General features: G+C 41.4%; 1 protein-coding gene and 1 long non-coding RNA gene across 8 annotated transcripts in view; one reads left to right on the top strand and one right to left on the bottom strand.

Moving 5' to 3' along the window:
* The window catches only part of LOC111269436 (uncharacterized), a 100,975-nt gene that overhangs the window by 26,955 nt on the left and 46,188 nt on the right, over window positions 1–27,832 (bottom strand). For all 5 annotated transcript variants that reach the window (XM_022849027.2, XM_022849025.2, XM_086972093.1 and 2 more), the window contains one exon: window positions 3,491–3,512. In XM_022849027.2, the coding sequence (XP_022704762.1) occupies window positions 3,491–3,512 (22 nt within the window). The remainder of the gene's footprint in view (window positions 1–3,490; window positions 3,513–27,832) is intronic.
* The window catches only part of LOC111269446 (uncharacterized), a 44,706-nt gene that overhangs the window by 6,217 nt on the left and 10,657 nt on the right, over window positions 1–27,832 (top strand). For 2 of the 3 annotated variants that reach the window (XR_015314589.1, XR_002685771.2), the window contains exons 2-3: window positions 45–254; window positions 4,540–27,832. This is a non-coding gene — a long non-coding RNA (uncharacterized LOC111269446). Of the gene's footprint in view, window positions 1–44; window positions 255–666; window positions 731–4,539 lie in introns of all 3 variants that reach the window. The other variant, XR_015314588.1, reaches the window with a different exon arrangement.

The following is a 27,832-nucleotide window of genomic DNA, read 5'->3' as shown; positions in this document are numbered from 1 at the left end:
TTGCCATAGTCAGATGGCTTGTCATTTGTCGTGGACCTTTTCAGAACAGCTGGATTTTTCATTGATTGTTATCGGCCACTCTTTGTGCACGTTTGGCGTTCTTTCATCTCTCGTACTTCAAGGCTAGCTCTGCATCAAGCGGCGCAAAGGGTTAAAGGAACGTTGCTCCGGGGCCTTAATATGCAGCAACGGCGATTAGCATCAACGACGTCTGTAATAGCTGCGTCCTATTGGCAGCGGCAGCTGCAGCCGTGGTAATATTCATAATAAACTATTAGCCTATCTATCTATGCAAATCAAAAATCGTTCATGGTAAAAGTAGGGTCGCCCGACTCGCCTGTCTGAGACGGCGTCAGAACGAGACGTCACGGTACCGGGGGAGTCAGTGCCAATCTGCATAAGCCGGATAACGAGAGGCAGTATTTGTCTGCCGATATAGAACTGGATAGCGCCAGAGGCGATGTAAACTGGAAATGCTGAATTACCGTTGACTGCAAGTTATCCTCATTTTATAAACAGGACACACATCTGTCGATATTTCTGGACAACAGACTGGCGCCGTATCGGCGTCTTTAACATGGCTGTTATTTAAGCAATATACCAAAGATGAATTCGATATAATTATGTCATTATGATATTAATTATAGTGATATTTTTATATTACAGATTTTCACCTGTAAGGTTATCCTCTGTGTAGATTTAGAACGCTGAGAGCTGGCCCGGCCTTCAGGTGAACGCTTTTAGTTGTTTATTTCGTGCGATAGACACTGTGCTACACCAGTAACATTATAGTGGTTCATAATAGAGTAGACAGTGAAGACGTTGAGAACAGCATTGCGACTTTTGACAGTTGTAATGTTTGAAGCAACGGTTGACTGATTTGGTTAATTTTTAAGCAAACAAATAGCCAATCCTAGATAGCGATGCTAAATAAAGCAAAGTGCTTTTAGTGTTGGCACACAGCTAACAAAAAATGGCCGTATTATCAGCTGAGCATGCGTGCTGCTTACGTTTTTCTTGAGTACACCATAAAACTTTTTCATAGCTGACTCTCAACTATATCTTTTACGACCCTGCCTTGGAACTGCTGTTCTAACATTATTTCAAAGATTTATCGGAGTAGGGGACTCAATGTGAGTAGCCTGCGGGAACTGAGCAGGAAAAGCAATTATGACTATAGCCATTGCCTTTGTTGCTGCTGTTTGGGTTTCTACTGAAAGATCAAAATACATTTGTGCCTAGATCTGAACCTAGACTACCTCTGTGTCCATCCGGTTATTAACCACTTGAGGAAGATCGGATGTCAAGAGCAGTTGGCGCCAAGAGCAGGTCGCGTCAAAGAAAATATCAGTGTCAACGCAGGTCCAGGCTAAAAATGTCGGGAACAGCGGTACCAGTGGCAACTGTATCACTGTGGGTCGCAGCAGCATGGCGCCCGTGACCAACATCGTGAGCAGCACTATTTGGGCCAACGATCATAAAGGAGCACCTGTTATTAACTGCTAGCAGAGCCGTGGTGCCTTAAGGCCATCGGACCCTAGCCCACGTAAAGAACGATTACCTCTACTGAAGCTGCTACTGCTCTTGGAAATAGCAGGGTAGAGCAATGCTAATTAAGTATGCGAAGTAAGGATGTAAAGGTCGCTGACGAAACGCTTCGTCGCGTCAAAACTTCTTATATAAGAGAAATGTCATTAGGGTGGCACAGGATGACGGGGCAATCGATATTGTTATACGATAATAGAAAGTAGGCCTAAACGCTGGCCGGGCATATCTGCCGATAGATTGTTTAATCACATGATCACTGTACATTTCAGTAATGCAACCTAGTCTCAGGATATCAATATCTGTGCGAGTTTTTTCTTCCAGCATCAACAACGATTCCCATTCTGCGCTCGCACACTCACGCGTCTACAAAATCAGTAAGCTAAATTAGCTGTGAACCGATATGAAGCCACACGCGAAATTCTTGCCCGAATTACTTGCAATAATAATGGTAATCATAATTACTGTCGAAAGTACTTTTGTTTCACTTCAACCAAAGCTGGAACGCGAGCCTACCTTATACAAGGGCTCTCCGGTTAGTCACTAAAATAGCCCAAGCTATGCGCTATCAAGAACAGTACGGCTAGGTAAATGGACGCACGACTAGCATCGTTTTCGGCGTTAAACTCAAAATGCAGTATTTGTAAATAGCACATTCTTGTATTGTGCACCGGTACATTTGTTTGTGCCATTGAAAATGTACTTAATTCCCGAGAAGGTATAAAAGGTGGATAGGTTTAGCTTTCTATTGAGTTTAACCGCCATATCATTAAGGAGCTGGACCAACTAAACGGCGTACCTAATATGCTAAAACACTTTTTCTTTTAAGCAAAAACTAACTTTTTTATGATGATTATGATTTTGCCGTGCAGCTTTTGAAAAATTCGTTTTTTGAGGCCGAAAATAGTAGCCTACTATAGCCCGCCGTGGCGGCATTAACCAAAGCAAATCCTTGTCTGGCTAACGCCGACTGCATATGAACGCTAGTTTTAATAAAGTTGACTTTGAAATTATTATTGAATTAAAATATGGCTCCTGAGAGACGATGCTTGGGACTATCTGGCCGCGGAACAATTTCGTGTATCAAAAGCTACAAATATAATCCATTCTCCAAATAAAGAAAAGTTGCATTAAAGATTAAGTGGGTTGTATCTTTCTAGGAAAGTAGTTAGTATTGTCTTTAAGGGTCCTCTATATTAGCCCCTCCTGGTCCTAATATTTGAGCTATTTATATGAAATGTGCTGATTGACCATGGCTCAATATTATAGAGTTTCTCGTTGGAAGTAGAAACTTTTGGCCTTAACGTATTCTTGAAAATGCTTATAGGCCTCCTTGATGTATACCAATAAAGTAAGCACTGCCCTACTGATAGTAAATACTAGCGAAGATGCTTTCCCAAAAAAATACATAAATGTACTAAATATTTTTGGAAAAACTGAAGATTCACTGAATTTTTGACACAGGAACTGTCGTTCAGGGCCAGAATGAGAGAGCCTCATTGTTACATGCGTCCTTTCAAGCACATTCATCACACTACACGATATGCTTATTATATTTTGACTATACTTAGAATTAGTGAGACATTTTAACCTACACAGAAAAAGGCTGCCTTTTCTTTACAATATATTTACATAGCTACCTTATATTATTTTAAAATATTTACCGTTGAATCGCTCTAGACGGATATAAAAAAGGAATAATTGACTTATGCATTTTTTTTTTATGTATATATGCATAAAAGTATGATGCGTTATAGGCACTATTGATCACAACAAAGGTAGTGGTAACTGGAATTGAGGTAGAAAAAATGAATGGTCAAATGATCGGTTCTGTATTGCATAGTCCTTTTACATTATATCTATCTATCTAGCTAGCTAGCTAGCTATCTACTAATATGTAGTCTACCACTTAAAAAATAAATCTAGCTCAGTTGCTAGTACTAACCTGAATGGCTATGTGCGAATTTCTGAAACGATCCCAAAAAGAAAAGAGTTAGAAAAACTCTAATTGTACGTCAATCAAAACGTATGCAAACATATATAATAGATGTTTTTCAGTCGAATTTCACGACACAATTTACAGGTAATTATAAACATAAAGCACATTATGAAGTGCTTAAGGCCAAACAGCAGAACTGTGAGTAGCAGTAAATTTGCTATGATGTCCTGAAGTTTTCCTTATGTCGTTATTTTGCATGAGCCGAGTGTTACAAGCGCCTGTTTTGTTGAGAAGGGCCTCATTCTTCTAAGCTGAATGTGATGACACGTGACTTCCATGCTCGAACATTTTCAAAGAAGTACACAGACACAGAGAGGAACTTTGAGAGTTAGTTGCGTTTGACTTGACCTATATCAAAAGTACAAGGTTTTATGAAGAACTTACTATGTTATTTAAATTTCTTATACAGTTATGATTGGTGTTAGCCGAACATATAATGCTGATCAAGAGAAAAATAGTAGTGTTTCACCTCTATTAAAAATCGCAGCGTTCTGCTCGAGTAACGGTAAGAAATTTATTCGTGATTTGTTTATTCAGCCCGTTTTTGAGGCGCTCTTCTTTCTAAAGTGTATTATTACGAACTAATTTTCCAGCAATTAGAAAAGACGATAGTAGAATAGCTTTGCGCAGGATGTCTTCATTAGCGATTTTTGTTATGTGTGATCTAACAGTATCAAGGGAAAAGGTGACCTCCTCATCATCTTTGTTGAACCCCTTTGTTGAATAGCCTCGAACTAAATGAACTTAAATCACATATGGATGCTCGTCGACTATTTTGTTTTATCCAGACCTTTTTTGTCATATTAGAAATATTCATTCTTCAGTTCCGTAAAGACACCACTTGTCATTACTCAATAGAAAGCAGTATTTCCTTGTGCTCTTCATTCGGTCTGAGACACCCAAAAGCCTTAATTTTGGATAAGATCTTACATTATAGGCCAATCAACGGCCATCCATATAGCTATCCATAATCCTTTTCTTTTTTTTTTTTTTAGATTAGCGACCCACCTTTGAGCACTGCATTGCGAGCGAGCATTGCACTCGTTTATAACGCGGCAAAAGTGCCATGTGCTACTTCGGCAGATCTCTAACCAGGACCAAAGGCGAAAGAATAGAGACGTTTTTTTCGCCAGGACGTGCGAGCCAAATCTAAGTGCGAGCCAAAGTTAAATATGCCACGTGATGGCTTACAGAGAAGAAATAGTTTTCAAATTGTTTTAACAACTAAGCAAAGGAAGAACACAACGAGAAGACATTAAAAAAAAGTCAGACTCTACTTTTCCGTGAATCTAACGTATTGCTGCGCTCCTTTGAACGATTATTTAAAATTGGATTTACGGTATTCTCACCAGGCATACCTGTATTATCTTGTGCAAGTTTCAAATCAATATTTTTTTGTAATGTACGTAAGGCAGAATATCTTGCGAGTGAGATTAGCGTTATAAATCTAGACTGTGCTAACAGAAGTTTACCTATGGTACTTGCTATACTCGATAAACAACCGGCGTCAGCGTAGATCGGCAACTAGTGATGATACAAAATCGACCACATATATAATAAAGAGAGATATCTCAAGTTTGCTCGATTTATTAATAAAAACTACTACAGATATAGAGAAGATCACAATTTCTATAAAGGTAAAGTATGCTGATTAGCGTTCGCTGATTTCGATGTGGTGCTGAAGAGTAACTGAACGTTATACTACATTATGCTGGAATAATTTCTTAAATACGTTTTCTGCATATATACATTTACTGCATATATTTTTTCGTTTCGTTTTGTGAGTACTTCCAGTGAATCGTATTGATCATGTATGGCAGGTCGTACAGGCAACATATCTGTGGAACACCCTGTCGCAGCTAGCATTATACGTCATGGCTGTCGTGCAGGTTTATAAGGATGTGTAACTGATATATGGAATCAGACTGATCCTACAGGTGCTTTCAGTATCTCATAGTTCATATCATTTTTCAGACAATATCAATTTTGTGACAGTTATAAAACTAAGAAGAAAAAAAAACGCATGATCCTTCGAGGCTCGCAATATTCTACTAAAGGGATGCCATTGTCACATGTTGATGGCAAACATAAGTGCAATTAAATGAGGAAAACCGAGTGGTTGTCTTTCGACAATACCTCCTTGCTTACTAGAGGCTAAAGCATGCTTATGTTGTGTTTAGTGAAAAAAAAATACGACGTCCTCAATATGTGTCCAAGCGTTACGACCCGCTAGTAATATAATGAACATAACGATGCCTCGCCCAGGAACACTATTTCAATATCTTTAATGTACGCCGGCATGTAGGTCTAGGGGGTGCAGTTCTTATCAATGTCGAGACACTCTCACTGAAGAAGCGATTTCGAGTGTTTACGATAAAACTCGCATAGGTCTATTTTTGCACGCCAGGTTGAACTCTTGCAGTGTTCGTTTGTTTTAGCATGAACCGACTCGAACCATAAAAAAGGAAACTTTTCACTGGTACATGGGGGATTTTACGAGGTGTGGGAGCCCGGCACCAAGAACTCTATAGTATTACATCTAAATTGATACAGATTCGGCACTATTTGTGCCAACCGGAGATGCTGTTGCAAGTCACATGTGCATACTCTCTGGATTTTCGTAATCTTTGGGAATATAGCACGTATTAAGCTATCAGGTAAACCCTTGTCGGTTTTCTCCGTTGTCTCTCGTTGCCAATATTTTGTCTAGTGATGGTCAGATATTGTATATTGCTGAAAAGCTTCTTCTAGAATAGACCAACTTGTTATCATCGTTTCGTTTGAACTGCGATGTTTCTTCCAATAAGTCGACTAAAACAAAGTAGAATAGATTTTATGAACTAGCAAAATTAGTAGAAAAACAAAAACGTTCGTCGAATCGATTTCGATTGGTGATCTCATGTTATCACGGCTTCTTGCACAAAATATGGTTTTTATTCTATGAATGCCAAAGTGTTGTATTTTGAAAAAGCTCGAGCTCGAAACAAAATCTACGACCCAAACGAGATGACGGCAAAGGGTTTATGAAACAAAAAAACAAGTTTCCGGTCATATATCTGACCGGAAAGGAAGAATGAAAAACACAAATGATGAAAACCTGTGCACTGACCAATTTCTCATTGTATTTTCGTAGACTGTTGACATTATTTCAATCGGTAAATCAAAACCAAGACGGCATTCATACGTCCCTAAATAATGATGACGACGACTCTGCTGTCGTAAACATTCCGGTCTAAGAACGTTTAAAATTAGAACGACTAAAAAAAAAATTAGAACGAGAAGAGTTCTCACAGAAGTGTCGTCAGCACAAGATGCAACCAGCGTGACTATGTTTTTCGGTTCTGCAACGGACTTATATAATCGTCTATAATAGCTATTACTGATTTACCAGTGATACCTTTACCCGTTTCGTGCTGAATAGGAGCTGAGTGCGGCGATGAACATGTGGTTTCACTATGGAACACTGGATAGACTAAGTCGGCTATAAGCACAATATTGCTTTATGATTTACAACAGAAGCAAAGTGGAATATAGTGCCATCTGAAACGTTCGTTTTCAAACACGAATTAGACTAGACTAGACTTACTAGGTGACCTCATGGAGATGATGCAGGATCCTTTCTAAAACAAGCCTATTTTCGATAGGTCCGGAGTTTCTAAAAAATTCAATGGCGATAGTATCATAATCATGCGTTGATTATGGTTGATAGTCAGTAAATGACTACGATAATAAATGACACGTACGTTCGTAAAGCACCGGTTAGGGATTTTTAAAGGATGTGCTATTTTGATACCTTCATTATTTCAGCTGTTGTTTCAATTCACTCCGATAAATTACTTGAACAGGCACACAGGTGAATGGAGGCTTGTTAACTGCAATAAGGGTCTAGCCCTTCATAAAATACAAGATTTGGTCAAAATATAACCTCCGACATTCGTAATGTGGCATTGTTTTCAATCGCAGTAACAATTAGAGGCGTCTAGATGCACAAAAAAAAAAAAACTAGCGCCATCTACGATACGAGCCCTGCTCTAAAATAGTCGTAATCATTACCGTCGTTACGACTCCGGTGTAGTCCTTCGTGAAGCTGTCACGCTGGAAAATATCGTTCATCCTACGAAAATGCTAGGTCGCAAAGTTAGCGTATTTCAGTTAAGACGATTATTAGAAGCTAGCCGTAGACTCCTATTTGCTTCTTGAGACATATAATGCTCAGCGATTATGTTACAACATCATCCATCGACGCGCAGAGTTCTATCAGGTATTCGTGTTGAATTTTTAGAGATGACACATCATCAGCTGAATGCTGCTGAGGTCACCCTAGAAATTAATTGACCTATACCTGTCTAGGTCCATTTCAAGCTGCAACGGTCCTAGGTGTCTTGGAAATACTGGTGCAAATAGAAATGATCTTCGAGTCTTTCTTATGCCTGGAAGAAGGTAACTTTTCAACGTGCTATAGATGCTGATATTAGGCATACTATATTTCGCTCTGTTTTTTTAAATGGCGAACATGCAGCGCACGTTTTTGAAAGCTTTTTTTTCAATTTCCGGTCAATATTTGCACCGGTTTTTGCTCACTTTTGGCTGTCTCATTTGCCGAAATATGCTGCTCTTTTAGCATACAAAAAGTACTTGTGGGATTATACGTTTGAGGTCATGGTCGGCTGACGATATTCTCTAACGATGCGTAATTAAGGAAAATGTATTTGACAATTGATTACTGGTTCATACGTTCCTCGCGTTTGCAGTTACTGTGTTACTGTATCCTGGCGAGAGCTCCTTTGAAACCACTGTTCGTACTGGATTTTTCGCTTGTACATTAATAAATACGAAAAACTTCTTTACCTTAAAGACAAGTCGGTGACCGTCAGCACAGACTTAAATCGCAGGCCTTTACTACGGCCTTTACTATCCAGTGCCGTGCAAACCACGTCGACAATCGTAATAGGGATAGTCCCAGAGATAATCGATAGTCTTGAAAACTTTCTAAGGTAGAAATGTCATGTTTTACAAGCAGAGCGGACCGTCTCTCCTTTAACCTTCCTGATTCATGCGGATAGCCATCTGCATCATTGCGTTGTACCTTTCGTATCAAGTCCGCCAGATATGATTGCCTATTTTCAGGTTGACCATCACCGACATATCTGAGGAAGTATAGTTTTGACGTTTGTTCAATACAATACATTTTCGAGAATTCGCTCGTGGAACTACTCAGTTTTGGTTGATTTTCTCTAGATGAAGCTGTTCTTAAGATTCTAAATAACTTCAATTGCTTAACACCAACAGGGCTTAATAAGAACCAAGATGTAAGGTGGGCCGCATAGAGATTGACAGACTACGAGTAAAGTAGATAGGTCTGCATGTATCGAGAGTGAAATAGTATCACGGCTAATAGCTACATGGCCTAGGGGACAGTCGAAGGCCAACACCGTATTATTCAGTCGCATTGTTCGACATTACGACAAGCTATAGTAGCTAGAATCAAAGTACAACCGCATTGTTCTCTTATTTTTTTCTTCACCAAGAAAGTCAACCTTCCTCCGCATGATGACTATTGATTTGTTAAGTCCCCTTCCTGGTTGTATTTACCATAAAAAAACAGATTCATCGTAACTACACAAGATTATCATTACAATACCCCGAACCATTCATCGGTGCAAGTTACACTTTTGAAGTATATGAATGTTTGCACACTGCAGCACAGCGATATGTCGTGCAATATTTGGCTACGATAGGCGTTATTGTCTTGTGTGAAGTCTTCCATTCGACTACGTTATGACAGCTGGAGAATCGACCCGTTGTCATGGACACATTGTGCCTTTTGAGAAATATTTACTATAACAGGCCAGATGGGTCTTCTCGTACAAATCTATTTTTGCATCTTGTTTTGTGTATATAATTGACGGTTATATATGACAGAGGGCAGTAGCAACTGAATAAAGCAGCCATCGTAGCACCATGTAAGCCATGTTATAATACTCGGTATCAACTGCCTTAAACAAGTATATGAGAAAGTTACGCTATACGGTGCTACAAATCACAGATATATTGGTCATCAATCCCTTTGAATGATAGTATAGGTACGCATCAACGCTTAAGACCTATCGAGACCTATTGTAAAATATAGCGCGACGTCGCTAAGTGGCTGTAGGCGTTTCGTCCGCGAGTATATTAAAATGGGCTCAGATTAGAACACCGCTGTCCCGTTCGACAGGTGGCAGTCGTTTTACCACAAGCCGTGGTGGTGGTGGTGGTGGTGATGATGGATAGGTGGGAAATCGCAACTCTCCAGGCTACGGCGAGCATTTCGGCGGCCGCTAATGAGGTTTACAACGGCAACACCGACTCTAAGTAGGATTCAGGACTTCAACCCAAAGAATGAGTTAGCGGCCATCGTTTTCGTTTGCAGCTAGATGAGATGCGTCTGGAAAGACGGTAACCACGCTCCACCAATTGGCCAACAACAGGCCTGAAGAGACCTCAGGTGCTTTGGCTGTCGCTCAAGGACACCGGACATGAGACCTCGTCGCTCTGTGCACATCTGCCTTGTCTCTTCCTGCGAGCACAAGCGATGGAGGAGGAAGTGGGTTCTTGTGTTTCGTAGCCGCTATAGCATGAGACATGGCTGTCGTGTTTAGCGCCAGTGGCCAAGTTAGCCAGGTGAAACAGCGTGGGGAAAACCTGGCCTAGGCCAGTTAGGGTGAAGGCCGTGATGGCCGGGTCGAATAAGAGCGTCAGAACCCACTTCGCGCTGCTTATGACGGCGACAACGACGAAGTGGACGATGAAGACGATGAGATCAGACAAGCGCGCACGACAGTCAGGCATATTTGACGCCATCCACAGAGATCAATCCGTCACCGACTCCGGGGGACCACAGGCCACTACTCACTCCAGCAGAAAGACGATCATTTGACCACTAAAGTAGAAGGCCAGGCCAGTAGTGGTAGTAGCGGTAACGCAGTGTTATTCCCCTAGGTGCTCTGCATGCGTTCGTCACATTCGCTGCCTTAATAGCCGGCTCCTTCTTGACGATCTGTCCTAGCAGCAGGTCATGGGACTGCCCTACTGGGAAAGGGTAATATCACTTTTACATAAGACTTAAAGAATTGCAGTAGGCCTACAAGCCAGCGGTCGCCTCTTCTTATTCATAGCCTGTGCTCACTCCGGTATCTGCGAAGAAGTACATGAGAGTAAAACCGCACACTCAATGAAGTAAATGCACGCCGACGCCACTGTTGGCCCTACCGCCGAAGTAGAGCAGGGTCATTTGCAGAGGTAACTATAAGTATGATACCGGGCAATGTAGCTAAACAACTACCCCATCGTTACAAAGCTACATGCTTAGTTATAGAGACGGGGCAATGAGAAGTGTATCATCATAAGGTCTTGTTCATCACTATGCGACTATGCCAATGGCACTGCTAAGGCCGACCCAAGCCCAGCTGCTATCTGTCCAGTATCATCTGCACAACCGACCGTGTGCGTCGATACAGGTGCAGCAAAAAGGGAACCTCCAGAACTCCTGAATATGCAGACAGTTATGCATTAAGCACTCTAAGAAAAGCGGACCTCTCACGAAGTTCGGTACTTAGATGAGTATCTGCTTCACCCATTACATCTAACAGCCGTTCAATCAAATTAAGAGAACCTAGCTTTTTACTTAATCGAATTCGAATCGGCCTTAGATTGCGACGACAAGCTTGTAATATTATGTTTGTAGATACACATTGTGTTTATTAGTACAAAGAGGTTTTGTCAAGTGCTAGGTTCACAATTTCGTAGCGTGCAGATTACCATCTATTGTTGTTATGATCCTATTATTTGTGTATATATTGTGGTATAATGTGCTTAGACTCTTACAAAATGCAATGGTAGTTCATATGGTAAGTTTCACCATAGCTATACTTCCCTTGTATATTATCATTAGCATCATTAAAGAAATAACTTCCACTGTTTCTACTTACCGATCTTTTACTGGTTTCAATCGTTGCGAGATCACCAAAAATCTGGTCAACTATGTATATAACCATGGTGCTTTTGCCTCTCACCCCGATGACCTCATAGAGGTGTACTCAGTAAAAAATCTATTGATCCTGCTGTAGACCTTCATTGACGCTGGTACGTCGCTCTCCACTTTTCTCGTTGTCATTTAACTCACGCCTTTTTAATCGTACCTTATTTATTTGTCTTACCCTAACTTTGAAAGGCTTCAGGTCCTTTGAGGCGCGCGGCCATAGATAAGGTCGTTGGTTAGGCCGTCGTCGGGCCGAACGCGTTTCTTTGCCGTTTTACGTCTGCTATTTTTTGTGTACTGTTATCGTAGAAATCACACCTGCCTGGCTTTCAGAATGAATGAGTTGTATTATAGAAGCTGAATAGACAGCGGTGACTTGTTCATGTCATGTTCAAGCGCAAATAGGGCATTTGGGATGAGCAAAACGGCAACACCACGCTCAAGTTCGTGTTGAATTGCCTTAACTTTCCTATCTGTTTTGTAACTATGGCGTAAGCAACATTGTCGTTGAACTCTTGATTCATTCACTAAATATAGACTTTAATGCTAGTAACGAGAACATCAATAACACTGACTCAGTTTGTGAGCGACGCAAGACGGTTAAAATTTAGAGAGAAGGGGCAAGGATGTATTGTTCATTCAATTTCAATTTCCTATTCAAATTCCTACTGACGGCCAGAAATCCATAATAGTACATACAGCGCATGCAATCATAGAGGAACATACATCAAAGGTATGCCTATAGTTATCTTCAGGTCGGATGTTTACACACCAGTACAATTCATGGACCCTTTCCTTCTTATATTACACTGTTTAGCCTATTTCCTTATAGGCAACAACAGGGACAAAATTGTGGCAGCCATACAGCAGCCGTGCCTTGCTCTCAATATCCTTAGTCGTCGTGTCTTATTCTATCGTAGCTCAATGGGGATGAGACATCGCCCTTCTGGGACAACCACGCGTAGTTTAAGATACTTATCGCGCACCTCCCTTAGATGTCCTGATGCGGTTTTAGCGACCCTGTCTAATGCGACCCGACTTTTATGTGAAGAAGGCTAGTCGACGCCGTCATTATCATTGTTGCCCTCTCCGTCTTTTTCGTGTATATCACCTCGCTGTCTCGCGCTGAGCTCGAATGTTCAGACGCGATGTAAACACTGATCGTCCGATCTATTCCAAAATCGCTACTTCGCAAGTTCTTGTTGAGGCAGACCTTAAGATCCCCTTAAAGCTTCTATGGTTCATAGCTTGTTGCAGATTTTTGACCAGTGTTATTAACAACGCTCACGTGTGGTGCGTGGTGGACAGCGTCACGAACATAAGTACAAATTATTGCGCTACAAACCCCGCCTATGAGTTACCCTGACGGATGACACGATGATGGCTTACTTGCCTAGTCTCCAACTGAAGCCATGAACGACCCCATGTACGTACACGCTCAAAAAGATTTTGGGTGGTAGAATAATAGTTTTCCTTTATAGTCACTGTTTGCGGATGTGACTCCATAATTATTATTGCTCTCATTAACAGTAAAGCATTAGAATTTTAGGTTAAAAACTTCCATTAATATAGAATACATACGAACGCCTATTTTATATGCGTCTGTATCTATACTACATTAGATAATCAATCCTATACATAAACGGCAAAACTACCTTCCTTCATAATTACTTCAATTTCAACTTCAGTTCATTTAAATCACTCACTACTCCTTTTCAGAATAGCTAATCTTTACTTAGCTCAATCGCTTCACGTTAACGAGTAGTCTTGTGTAGAGCGATATTGGCGGGAGTAAATTCATTAAAAAGCCCCTCACATACGCTAAAAGAAAATCCAGTATAATCCAATTTTGGACTGATAGCTAGCAAAAGGTCTCAAAAAGAGAAGTGCTTAAAAAGGGCAAAGGTGACGGTGGCTGTAGCTAAATAAACGTGACCGTCAAAAACAATAAAAAAAACAGAAATAAAAAATCCCATTTAAATATTTGATTTTGTTTAAATACAATTTTAGAAACAAAGTATGATGTACGAGACATAATCAATTTAAAAGCGTCATTCTGTATATTGGCGTGCGATAATAGCGATCAGATGCTCGATCCTATTCAAAGTAAAATTTAACTTTTTGACCAAAATTTGCTTGCTTGCGGGATTGGAGAGTTTTTGGGTGGATTCAGTAGCGTATATATTTCTTTCGGAACACACTTTTGCTAAAAGCAATGCGCTGTCGCTTCTCCCCAAGCCTTGTCCTCTATAGAGGTGGGTAAATTATAGCCTTCTGTCGATGGTATTAACTCAGCTGTCACTCAGATGTCTCTTTAATTGTAAGTATTATACTGAAATTCTTAGGATAACAAAAGCTTATTCATTTTTTTTCAATGCGCATTGGCGTATTTCGTTCGTAGGCAGCCGTTGATGATAGTAGCTTACGTCTGCTTCTCGAAACGTCTTTTCTCCGAACTATTTCGGTGATTGCACCTTTAAGCTCTATGCGTACGGGGATCGTAGAGCCTTGGCCAAAAAGGTCAGCGTATGTGTCTTAATCATCGAAGTGTCCTACCTGTTCCGAGAACTATTCGAGGACAACGCGTATATGACGAAGGCCTAGAGGAAGAACAAGCGGCCAAATAACCCTACTTGAAGATGGCAGCAGACTACCATCGCGAAGCACACGTTTACTTCTTTAGCATTAAGCAAAATCTACAGATTGACCATACAGAATGCCAGTGTAAGATTAAAATTGGCGGTCAGGCATGGCGCAGGCGGGGGTTTAGAGTTGGCCCGCGGAGAAATGGTTTAGATGTGTGGACAGCGGCCAAAATGAAAGAAGCGAAGAGAAGAACGCTGACTCAATAGGGCTAGCATGTGTCGAAGATCTATGCAAACCAGCAACGACTCAGAGATAGACAGCTATTTGTTGGATCCACTAATACGCCAAGGGGAAAAGCAGTGGACGAGAAGAAATTGCAAAACAGAAAAAAATCTCTAACCATTGACTACACCACAAAACAATGGTAAACCCGCGCTTACTGTAAACTGTTGCCCTACCCTTCTATGAGTGGCTTTTAACGTCGACGAACGTTAAAATTTATTTTAGCTCCTCGTTCGAAATGTAATATAATAAGTTTCGTAGGGGTATCTTAAACTGAAAATATCAAAATAGCTTTCTTGACTTGTACAAAGGGTTACTGGACACGTATTTAACCCAATATAATCTAAAAATAAGTTGGAAGAAAGGTACGAGGTAAACTGCCAGAAGGAAATACACATTTGGGCCTAGTTACAGTCATCACATCGTACTCTTTACGACAAAGCATTCAGATTAGCAGTGGGAAGCAATAAACATAACACTTATGTATTCAATCAATGCATGCCCAGTGGCTGAAGGTATATGTGTAGACGCATGAAGTCTGCATTACGCTTAGTTCCTCTTTAATTTTTCAAAGGCGCTTTCCTTTACAAAAGGTATTCCGTTTGGTCCTAATAGTTAGAAAATTTTAACTTCGTATATACGTATAATAAACATTTGACGACCAGCGCATATGGAAGACATGAATAAATGGCGGGCTTATGTTTCCCGATACGAATTTACTCACTTTGAATTCTCCGTTGCATAGCTTACGTTTATGTTCCATTGACTCATAAATGTGGGCCTATTTTCCCACGCAGTAGTTAATCTGAAGCGATGATAAACCGCAGTGCCGGACCAAAGGACTTGAGACATTTACTAAACACCAATAATTGATTACAACAGGCAAACAATAATGGAAGCATCATTGTAAAAGAAGGTTGCTTAGATAGGGCAAGGGCACTGCAGTGCGCTTACGTTCATACATACCATGCGAAATAAAAGCGGGTTTGGCTTCAGATTTCATATTTATCATACAAGCCATCACACAATATTTCCAAGATACGTCAGGCCCAGTCCTTAAATTTAAAAACCGAACTAACTCCCATATCAAATTTGATGTTTTGGCCCTTCGGAATTTGGGCCATTGTAGTCCCTTTCCGTATGGTGACATGCAGGTCTCAGCGAGACCTCGAAAGCAGTCTTTTCTTTGACCCCACTTTCGACCCGCTTTGCTCGTTCCTTATCACCGCAACCAGTACAGAATACAAGCGAAACGACAATGGTTATTACATTTTTGTTCCACTCGTGCCGCGCGGGTCTAAACCTGTTGACGCTCCGTCTGACTGTTTTTGCCAACGCCGAGAGTCTGCAGTCACGCATCTCAAAACGCTCTGTGTAGTATCCTTATGCAGGTTCCCAATGTGGGTTGCATGGAAATGAACATGGTTCCAGCCCTACAGAGTTTTGCTCTAACTATACGACCTAACTCCGCTAAGTAGTTCAGCTGCTAGCAGCTGAATCAATGCATCAGCCCACCTCCACTAGCACCAATACGAATGGAACAGATAGACAAGGCACATTTTGCTCGTTCCTCAAATTCGATCCGGGAACGAAATACAGATTTACGACAAGCATATTTCGACGAAGTAATTCTTTCATGCGCACCAGCTTCTTCATACGGATCCATTCAGACCGGAACACGACGCATCTACCGATTTCATTTTTGTTCGTAGGGTGCCGGCGACACTCTACGAATCAAAAGTCGAGAAGTGCTCTTCACCAATGACATATACGCTTCTTGCGAGTTCTACGTATATTCTGTGACTTTGGTTCGTCAGCATCAATTATCTGGTCTCATAAGGTTATAGATTCAATGCTACGGGCAACTAAGGAAAGGAGAAAAAAGAAAACATTTTCAGGAGTAAAGTATGTCGTAATGAAAGTACACTTCGATCTGGGAAGCTGATGCTGTCTAACAAGATGGACCGTTTGCCGTTATTCAGTGCACTTGAAATGTGCCGTCTCGATTTCAATACCGGATTGCTTGGCCATGGGGCTGTTCAGCAGTCCCACCCGGAGATTCGAAGTGAACACCTGCGAAGCCCACCATCAAAGGGAACGTAAGGATTATGATATCTGTTTTCATTAGGTAGATGTAAACACCGTTATCGTTGGGAATTATTCTTTTTATTAATATTAGCAACGTCGCTCCGATTCCACCTCTATAAAACTAAAGGCGACGTGCTAGGAATCCAATTATGGACATATCCATATCCAACATATGAGCGCGAAGCTGAAGAATACCCAAGTTTCGTGTTCAACTATTTCTGCGACGTTGCGAGTCCGTCAAAACTTATACCCAAGAAGGGTACTTTTGGGCAACCTCTCTTTATTAATTTTACTTGGAACGGTTGGACCATAGACCTGAGATCAAATACGAAACGCACAAATGTGGTAGGAAGATCTCGAAGATCGCATTTAAGGCCAAAGACTTGACTACGCAGTAAGAAATCAGCTACTTCAGCCGAAGAGAGAAACACAAATTATGGACGATACTAACCAGCCGGTATTTGGTGAACTGATATATTTTTGTGGACCGGATATGATGCAATGTTTGTCGCTTTCTGTCGGGCATTTACAGGTCAATGTACGCCGCCCCGCCAATTCTCTGAAGCTCCAAAGACTTCACGAAAACTTTTGTTATATAGGTATATAGAAGAAAACACGTTTCTAGGATTCCTAACGCGCCTTGGGAAGGGCCAATACAATGAGCTTTAATCATATACACCCAATTAACGACGCTAATTATAAGCAGGATATATTAGTATGTGTATTTTGTGTTGACTTCAGGCCACGATTCTCTTGTGTAGAAGCTAAGCACTTTATGAAAATCAAATTTCTTCACTTAAAGACATTTGCATTGTTATACTACGACACACAAAATAACATGACCTGCGTTGTCGCCATGTTCGGCCTTTCTGCTCTACAATCTATCAGACGGTTAAAAATCTAAGAATTCCCTTAAATGTTATCACGCTATCACTAGAACGTCAGAGTACTTTCGTTTTTTAAGATATTTTAGCTATTTTTCTGTATCTGACTTGAATCGTCATTTAAATATGAGAAGTCGTGCTCATCAATATTTATCTGACAACCAGTCTCAGAAGTTACGTAAGACAGCTCTGCCTACTTACAACTTCAATCGATTTTTTCATTTCTCATATGTTTGTCGGCGTTTGCCAGTCTCTCTGATCAAAAAAACTAACTATAATAATTACTACTTGTGTATCCAGAGCATAGAGCCGGATATCTCTTTTCGCAACAATTGAAACCGCTAATTAAAAATCTTGTGAAGGTTTATAGAGCTCGTTTCCAAGCTCGTTGTTTTTCGGACGACTTTAATTGTTCGACAAAGTGACCATGGTCAAACAAGGCGCCTTATTTGATAGTACGAAGCAAAATATGGCTCTTAAACACGGGTGCCACTAACTACCTTATTTTCATTTAAAAGTATTTCAGCCTTTAGAAACATTAGCATAAAATCAGTTGGAAACGTGCACTCCGCGGAAGTGGTGCTAGGTCTCCAGAAAGGTACGAAAAATAATTGCCGCTTACCCTAAGGAGCTGACTAAATAGTTGAAGCATGCATGACGACGCCGGAGAAGAGGACTGATAATTTGAGAAAATGGTATACTGTAGGGCTACAATACACATCGGTGTTGTACACGAAACCCGCATACATATATAAGAATTTAGGCGGATTTACGCAGTAATTTCATAAATATATGTTGGATTATATTTGTGCGCTGTTCAATGTGTATTTTCAATAAGAGTCAGCTTGCCAAGATAGTAACAATCCGCGTAATCCTTGTCTTTTTGCAATGATATAGATATGCGTTCGCTCAGGTACATCTATACACACAATCATGGATACTGATTTGCACGATTTTCTATTTAGATAAACAATCAATTAGCTTCAGAAAAACGACAGAGATTCACACTGGAAGTAAGCTTGTATTTCTATAATACGTCTGCAACTGACAGATCATTACTGCTTTGATAAGGCAAATTCTGTATTGAGCTTTCAATCGAGTTTTTTGAACCCCACGTACCCCAAATAACGACACGATATTAGAGGTGCTTTAACAGTGACGCTGGCCTCGAAGAGTTTAGAAAGCCTTAGGTCGGAGTCAACGGGCACTCACGAAGCTGTCGCGAAAGGTCGAACATTATTCAGCACGAAAATCCTTAAGTCCTAATAGCGTGGCTGAATAGTAATGAACAAAATTTAAATCGGTTTAAACTGTTCAATCATTGAAATAACAGTTGTTGATTATAAATCTGTTCGAGTCTAAGCTAACGGCAGTAATTTTGCCAATCATTTTGTTACACCAAACTATCAAGTATTCTACGATTGCCCCCATCGTAGAATATTTGGCACAATAGTTATGATACAACTTATTTCGTTAGAAAAATCAGTGTTTAAAAGTTATCCCAGTACGCACGACGTAACAGACACCTAAATCTCGGTTAACGTCGCAGGGCTGGCACTATATGCCATAACAGTGTATGCTTACTAACAAATTGTAAGAGCTCTCTGAAATTCTTTGTGGCCTGATTTAGGGACACATAAATGTACAATAGGACGTGGCAATTGATGGAAGGTGCGGACATCGCAACATTTTCCGTTACTGAGCTGAGGCGAAAACACAAAGCCTGCTTCTATAGAAGAATTTTGAGGCGTATCTGTGTATGTAATGAGCAAGATACTCTTAGAACTAGTTCAAACGACTAACGTTGAGATAACAAAGCTTGTTCAAGGTCGTCTTTGATCATGTTTGTCTCGCGCTGGGCCCATATGTCATAGTGCTAAAATCCGGGGACGTGTGCGGCAGAGATTTTCTCGAGGGTACTAAATCTCTGTGGATTAAAAAACGCCATGCGAATACTTTTGTCATCATGATTGGCTGGTGAACCAAAGCTCAAATAGATTAGTTGTTTTTTTTGCTAACTTTTGTGACCAAATATTATCAAAGGCTAGTAGGATGCTGTTTGTGGAGGGCTATTTAGTAATTTACAGCAACGGTAGGTTATCCGCTCTTTCGCGTTGTGTACGCGCCGCCATATTCTAGCACCTGGCTTGATATTAAACACCCTTTCTTATTTTGAAACTTCACTGAAAGTGAACCTTCGTGGAACTTGCAGGATAGGAAACTATAATAAGCCATAGTAAAACGGTTTAATGCTACTAGTTCCAAAGTGTTTCCAAGTGGAAGTTCCAAGGGGTTTAAACTAATTTGAGAATCAGTTCCTGGCCGCGCAATATCGAGGGATAATTGTGGTCTCTGATATCATACCACAAAGTAGTTTTAGAAAAGGTCAGGCCTATCTGGTCGCGACGGCATTATTAATGTATTCTGCTTCGCGGCCATATAAAAATCAAGTCATAATTTCAATGCCAGTAACTCACTTTTTCTATAATCTATGTTAGTTCAAGATCAATTTGCGTTAATATCTGTGCATGCACTGAAACGTACACAGAACTGTACTTTAGAACAACTTCCAAGAAGCGATTCCGCTTTTCAGTTGTCATTGAAAATCCTCAGTATAGCTAGGTCTTGTTCTATATAGCAGCTATACTGGCGCTAGCTTATGATACATACAAGAAGTTCATGTACATATCCGTAGATGGCTATAATGCGTCGTGGGCTCGTTTGTACCGTTTTATCCTCCTTAGAAAAGAAAAATATAATTTGCCAGTCCTCTTTTTTTGTTGCGTAGTTCTTGTCAAGTCGAAGCTGGTCAGTTGCCAGAAGGCGGTTATATTGTCGGCAATAATGCTTTGGATAGTAGCGGAGTGTCGACTGGGAAATCCGTGGAATACCTCGTCAGAGTGTCAAGTTGGCCTCGCAGATATTCAGCTGCACGGCTAGTACTATCAGTACCAGAAAATGGGCAGCTGTAACAGCCACCGGCCCGCTTCTCAAAGCCGCATCAGCGCCGGCCTCTGTCGCTCGTAAGCTGTCCCCCTCTCACAAGTGTCCATTTGTCTAGACCGCTATCCCTAACACCTACTTGAATGAAGACGTTATCTTGGGCCCCTTTCCGAATAGAACATCCTATACTCTCATACACTCACAGACAAGAAGGATACAGATTTTGTACATACAGATTTCTTTAAATTGACTAGGTCTCTGTGGGTCGACGACCAGTGTGGATCCGAATGTGCGGTCCAATTTTAGCTTCACTTCTTATCTCTTATTATAACGATCTTGCACATCAAGCCCTCACCTGTCTATTATCCATATGGCCATACTTCGCATATAAAAAAGAATATATATATTCCTTTTTTTTTGTTCTCAATTTGCCTTTGGTTCATCCGTTTTGGGTTGTAATCTTACGACAAAGTACTGATCACTGATTGAAACTTATATTGCGTAGCCACTATTAAGATGGCATGGCGGTATTAGAATGTTGTTTGCCAACCTCTGGGGTTACCTGCTGCTGTTTTCGAGGGAACAGCCAGACAGGACATCTGGCCTTGATGACTATCGTGCGACACCACCCAGCTTTTGCCCCAGCGGACGGGTCATCCACAGACACACCCGCGTACCCGAACAAACGCATCGCACCCAACCATTCATGGGCCTATACATTGCTAATCAGCGGCTGATAGGTCGATTGGGAGGCAAGGAGCAGGCATTAAGGAGAGAAAGGGTTTCTGCCTTTTGTTGCCGCCTCGAGTATGCAATGCAGAACAGCAAATCTTGCCAGCCAACGTCCGGCTAGTGGGCCAGACATACAACGTTATACTCGTGCTGGTGCTGCTCATTGTCGACCCGAAACCGTTGTTGACCCACCTCTAACAAGCAACTTTTGGGGACTCACCCTGAGGACATCCCCTCGACGAGCCTTATTTGCCTCCTCATTTGGCTTTTTCTTCTCATTCCACCAGTTCCCACTTTTCTAGTGCACACTTCCCTATACTCCGGCACGATGGCGATCTGTCGTGGTCGGCCGCGGCGGCCCGCGGGCTCTTCGACCATCTGAACAGCCCGACCATCGGCGGCCACCGCTAGGACGAACACCCCGATTGAGTGCGACGACCAAAAACCTCTCAGCATTGCCTGCTCATCCGTTTCGTCCAATACTGCCCACTTATTTGTCCCTAGAGCAGCCAAACGCACAGCGATAGGACCATCAACTCGTCGGTCTGTCAAGCCCCATTCTTATCCAATTCGTGTTAGCACAACCCTAATTCTTCGTATCGTCTCGTAACCACTGTGAGTTAACGACACTGGACTGCCACGAGTCGCAAAACCGTTGGTTAGCTTATTGCTATCTCAGTCTGCACTTCTCGTCCCTCAAATTGTACACCCGTTACCTCAAACTTCCTTATCCTTTTCGTATCCTATAGCGGCTTACTTCACACGAATACGCTGTGTCGCATCTCAATCGACTATCGAGATTTTTTCGATCCGCACTTGCTATACATCACTCCTGTTTGGCCGTATTTCTTGATTCTTCTTCTAAACTGAACGAAATAGCTGCCAGATCGGCAACTACGAAGTAGACGGGGCATGTAAATCGTTTAGGCCCTCTTATTTTTCACAGGCACGTTACCAGACAGGCTTAAAATGCTGACAAGAAGACAGTGGTCATTATGTCGCATTCCCGTTGTGGATCTAGGTTACAACCTGCACGAAATATCCGAATATGGAAACTAAGATACGGCGAAGGCGCGAGTCATTTGAAACAGCGACGTCAGAGAAAGACGGCTGGAAGGTATCGACGCATGACCCTTTGGCTAGGATAAAAAAATACTGGCGCGTTTCCTTAAAGGAAGGTTATGATCAAGCTTATCAAACGCACTTCTTTTATAGCGGCAATCTTCAGGCGTCTGATATGCACAACAAGAGAGCACGGTAACGATTAAATGAGTCAACAACCTGACCATGGGGCAATGCACCGTTTAGCAAGCAAACATCGTGCTATGCCAGACTTTATAGGAGATTATGTCAAGTATTTAAAGGCAAAGATAACCAACCAGCTTTATCAATAGGTCCATGAATTGGTTGAACCTTAGGATTTTTTCTGAACCTTGCCGCTGTTCGTATCTCATAATTCATGCAATAAGCTAGCGTTTTTCCTTGTTCGACTAATAAGTTTATTTTATTTTCAAACAATATTTTTCAAATGCTTTTCAATATGTATTGGATACTTGAAGTAGAAGCCGATCTAGCAGACCAGTTCTTACGGTATCCAAATGTCGATGAAGTACTACATTAGACTGATCGCTAGTGACCGCAGCACCTATTGTACCTTATGTACAGGCAATAAATTCAAAAGTTTTCGGAGCTGCAGAAGGTCGACCAACTACGCTTAATTCAACAAGTTAACAGCGGTATATTGCTTATATCTAACAAATACAAGATGAGCAAAAATACCGCAGAAAGCTTCTGGCGGTTTTTCCACACATGACACAGGATCGAGTAACTCATACACAGCCGATTCCGAATTAACAAAGATAGCGTTTCTTGAAAGATCTCATTAAGTTTTTCTGTTTTTTTTTGAAGATTCAAAAATAGGGGGTTTTATGTTTCGGTAACAGCAAAACCATATCAATATGGTGCGCGTATAAGATTCCCTTCCCACTTTAGGGTCCTCCTTCATTTTGTGTACTCAAGTGTTCTCTTGCTGAAGGACAACACTTTTTATTGTTGAAAACTGAGCTGTTTCTCATGCTGCTGCCACCCTTTCCAACCGTGCCGACAACACTTCCCTCATATTATTAAGAGCTTTTTCTGATCCATTAAACCCATAATTAAGATCTTTTTGTTCGTTTTGTTTCTTCAGTAGACTGAGACGAGCTCACACGGAAATGTTGCCACTTCGCAATGGTGAGGAGCACGCCAGCAGAAGCTATCGATGATAGAACTCATATCTTCAAATTTATACGCTCTCCCTGTTAAGTGCACACGATTTTTCCCATGAGAGTCTAATACACTTAACTTCCAAGCAGTGACAGCGGAGCTGATTATCGGACCTTCTTCACACATTGATATGGGACCACATCGTCACTATTAAGCAAAAATAGTCCTGAAATAAAATAATTTCTGGAACACAAATTACCTACATAAATTTATTTACTCAACTAATAAAACTCCACCGTGCACATCGACATAGCTGGATCTTTAGAGGAACTTCAGACATAGGATTGTATTATGTACATTAATAAAATGCAAGATTGATCGCATCCATTGAGAACTTCTCTTCTATTATTGATTGGAGAAAACCAAAACGAATTGATTTCTTTTTTTTCTAAACCACAATTCGATTTGATTGCACGATCAACGAACGACCGACAATTTCGAAAAGTCCAACGTGATCGCGATACGAGTGCAGATATACTGTGTTTACATAGACATTTCGCCGTTGGAATTTAGCCATCGTATTACGACTGCATAATATCAGATTCACTGAAACTAGGACAGTTAAAGAATGGGCCTTCCGCAGGAAAAAGACTCTATAAACAGTCGATACATTAAATACAACTGCAGAAAAATATGAGATATTGTACTTCAACACAAATACGATCGATACATTAAATTAGCCCCGTTTTTGACGGCTGAAGACTTATTCGATAAAGAATACTCAGCAGTTTATAGCTTGTTCGGCCTGACTGAGAGCACTTGCCCATAGGGTACACCGGTTATATTGCCACACTGTTGCTTGAAGAGAAAAAACTTTTGTCCTAAGCAAAAGGTATTCTTCACGACGTGTTTACCAGTTCCATAGCGACCAATGCGCGCAATTCCGATAGTTTATTTATCCAGATCGAGACTTACCCCGATGAAGGCGTCAACAAAGCAGTCAGACATAATCGTTTCAAAGTAATAACTAAGGACAGCTAAAAACTGAAAGCAGACAAAAGCAGGATTGACTCACATAGAATCCCTTACTCTGTTGAGCGGTTCAATTAGAAAATCATAAAAAAGAATATGACGCTAAAGCGTAGCGAGCACCTCTCTTTTAGGGAATAGTCGATAACGTCTCGAAAACGTCGCTTACTTAAACTGCCACTTTGACGATGAGCAAATATTTTTAGGAACATAACTTTGGTAAAAATGACAGACATGTAATTTAGAAGACAACACATAGAAAGCGTAGACATAAATGTTTGTGTTCGGTTTTCTACTATTTAAATACAGTGAGGAAAACACTTCGTGGTTTATCTATATGCGGGCTTGTTATCTGTGTTTTTCAAATTATGTCAGTCACCATGGTGCTTTAAGCCCAATCAGTATTCTATATTCAAAATTATTTTGCGCAGTACTTTACTGGCGGTGAAGCAGTGCTGTTCAATGTTCTTCAGATACGCTGCAATAGTTTCGTTACCGTTTGCCCCTACCAATGATGAATATATCGAAGGTTTTATTGATCGATAGTTTCCAACAGTAGAGAGGATGAAAAGCATTCAGTCTATTCTATTCAGTCAATTATACAGCATATTTCTGTTTAGGATTATTGCGGAACAGTTTTCCACTCGTAAATCATTATAGACATATTTACAACCTAGCGTATACGCGAACTCGACGCAGGCTCGTACGTGCAAGCCCGTAACAACGGGGTTTCTATGAGATTCTTCAAAATTACGCAACCAACACATTGTACTGTCACCGTACGCTATACTATGATTTGTGAGAGATCGGTATTAGAGTACATTGTATTTGCTATTTGCATTATTTTACATAACACTGTGAAAAAAATAATAGTTATATAAACCTCGAACTGGCGGGCCGTACACATAAGGCTGAAGAGACCATTACGAAAACAATAATGATATTTGCAGATCAATGATATCATATATAATAGCTGGATAAGATGAAGAGGTGCGATACGTGCGCATATTTTTAGAAACGCTTTTAGCATTTTTCTAGGATGAACCCCTTACCACTGGGAGGCGTTGAAGCCAGACACTTTATAGTAAGACCAAAATCATGATCTTTCTTGACTTCTTCCAGCTTTTTTGCTCTTGAGAAAGCAAAATTCGCTCGTGACAAGTGTTGTGCGACTTCGTGAAGCGACTGTACTAACTACATATGATAGTGTAGCAGGGTATATGACTTCAACGGTGGCAAAACCTGGTAACACGGGGCGCTGCTGTATACTATTACTGCTACTGTCACCAAAAAAAGGGATGCTTAGCGGTATGTTGGCAAGACGGTCACAAGTGTCCGACAGGTGGCATATCTACATAGTTAGTGACGGTTAGAAACAGATAAGCAGATTGTCCAGCTTGGCTACCTTTCGTAACCAGGTGAGATGTCCAAATTGTTGTAGTTGATTGCTCAGACGGCCGGGATCAAGACTGCGCGACGGCAGTCGCTGTCGGCCATCACGGTCGACCTGTGGTGCTCCCGGAATGTAAGCCATCGGATACATTACGCCGTCGCTACCATCGCAGATTCTTTCTGCTGGCACGGATGTTTCCCAGTGACGAAGCCGCTCATCCTACAATCACCACACACTCACACAGCAGCAGCAACAGTAACACGAAGCACCACCATCATCACAAGGACGATTCGGTGCGATTTCACGAATTCACGAACGCAGAAACTAATTGGCACCAAGAAAGCAGCTAGATATGAAACAGCAAGTTACCAGTTCCACGAAGTCAGTATCACTTAGCCCGCTACAGACAGGCTACCAATCTCATCCCCATCGTATAACATTGCCATCTCCTGCTCAGTACGAACTGAGCGTTTCGTACCAAAGAAAACGGTGCATTGGCGGACAGACGCACGCAATAACAGTTAACGTTCTGACAACACTGTGATTCCTAAGCAAGTTTCTTCCGCACACCAGTATCAACATGTGATCAGAATACATCCACGTAAAAAGTATTTGTAATGCGCTTTGCCGGACATATGTTAGCAGTCGCATTGTAAAAAGCCGTCCCCTAGATGCTATTTTTGTTGATTATCTTCAAAATACAAAAGTAACCGTCTTCGCTACCTCTGTATCACAGAAGAGCACTCGTTCGCCTACGATGGTACACGGTGCCGGGTATCCCAACGCTCTATCTTGCTTCTGTGTATTCTTATGTTCGCTTACTTTGTATTAATTCCATGGCTACTTTGCCAAACTATTATACCAAGTAACCATTAGATGTTGCATGAACGATAATGTCCTTGAGCGTAGTAATAGTACTTCGTAATACAATTATAGAGCGTTGTTGCCTGCCAGGCCTCTTTTCTGCTTTTTTGTTGGCCTTCTCATAAAAAGCGCTTTGACTTGCCCTTCATTGTCCTACGATGAATTATGATGAGTGCAGCTGCAAGACAGATATTATCGCCGTAAACAATACCAATAGCAGCAGAGGAATGTATGGGCAAATGCGTTACGTGCGATGTTCTATCGTGCTAGTTTTCAATTAGGAATACTATCAAATCGTCGTCACCTCCTCTACAGCGACAAGGGATGCTCATTAGCACATCTTCGAACCGGCGTAACATGCATGCCCGCGACGCCCTGTCATACGCGACCCTGTCACGTTGCCATTGACCATCTCGCCTTGTAATTTTGACGTCTTGACGGCGGCGATTGGACGTCTCCTCATTGTACAAATTGTAAGTGATGTACAACGCGAGTGGATCAAGCCGACGGGGAAATTTCGGAGATATTCAACGTCCTTTGCGCCTCCTTTCCCTTTCGCCGACCTAAAGTGCGTCGCCTTATTGTGATATTTAATATGTTCAACGAGCAGTAATTATAAGGAATTCTGGTCGGACATTCTATCCAATCTTTGAATGGTTCCCATTGTTTGTAAGCTCTGTGATTGACTTTGCCTTGTACAGGCTACCTGACGCAGCTGGAATTGCCTTAAAATGCAACTCTCTACTGCTTCCGTGCATATGCTATTCTCATAACGCGATCACCTTCCGACGCCTCTAACCGGCCGGACCGGTCTTAATTAGCATCAGTAACAGATAGCACGCTCGCTATGGTTTAAATATTTCCGTTTTTCCATTTATTATATCCATTACGACCGTTTCTCCAATTAAAGCTGCAACTCTCTCGACCTTTCTCTCTCTGCTTCAGAAAGAAATATACACTGAGCTGTTCGGTTGATAAGTACTGCTTCTCGCCATAAAAGTTGTCGAATGTTTGATGTTGTTGTTTTTGCGACGGTTTGGCTAAGCTGTAGGTGGCGGGGCATTCGGGTCTGGATGGCAGCGCTCGTGGATGTCGTTGACGCACTCGATACACATCATACAACAACACAACAGAAAGAGCACGAGCAGCGGCATCCTAAGGCCTGTCTTTAGTATTCGACTTTTTCAGGAAGATAGTAGCAGTGAGTGAGTGAGTTACAGAACTGACGGCGATCGAGGCTGACGACGCCAGCAGTTGTTAAG

This window comes from Varroa jacobsoni, unplaced genomic scaffold (genome assembly GCF_002532875.2).
Source record: "Varroa jacobsoni isolate VJ856 unplaced genomic scaffold, vjacob_1.0 scaffold_1386, whole genome shotgun sequence".
Taxonomy (NCBI): domain Eukaryota; kingdom Metazoa; phylum Arthropoda; class Arachnida; order Mesostigmata; family Varroidae; genus Varroa; species Varroa jacobsoni.
The sequence above is the reverse complement of the archived record's forward strand: the minus strand, read 5'-3'. Positions and strand labels throughout refer to the sequence as shown.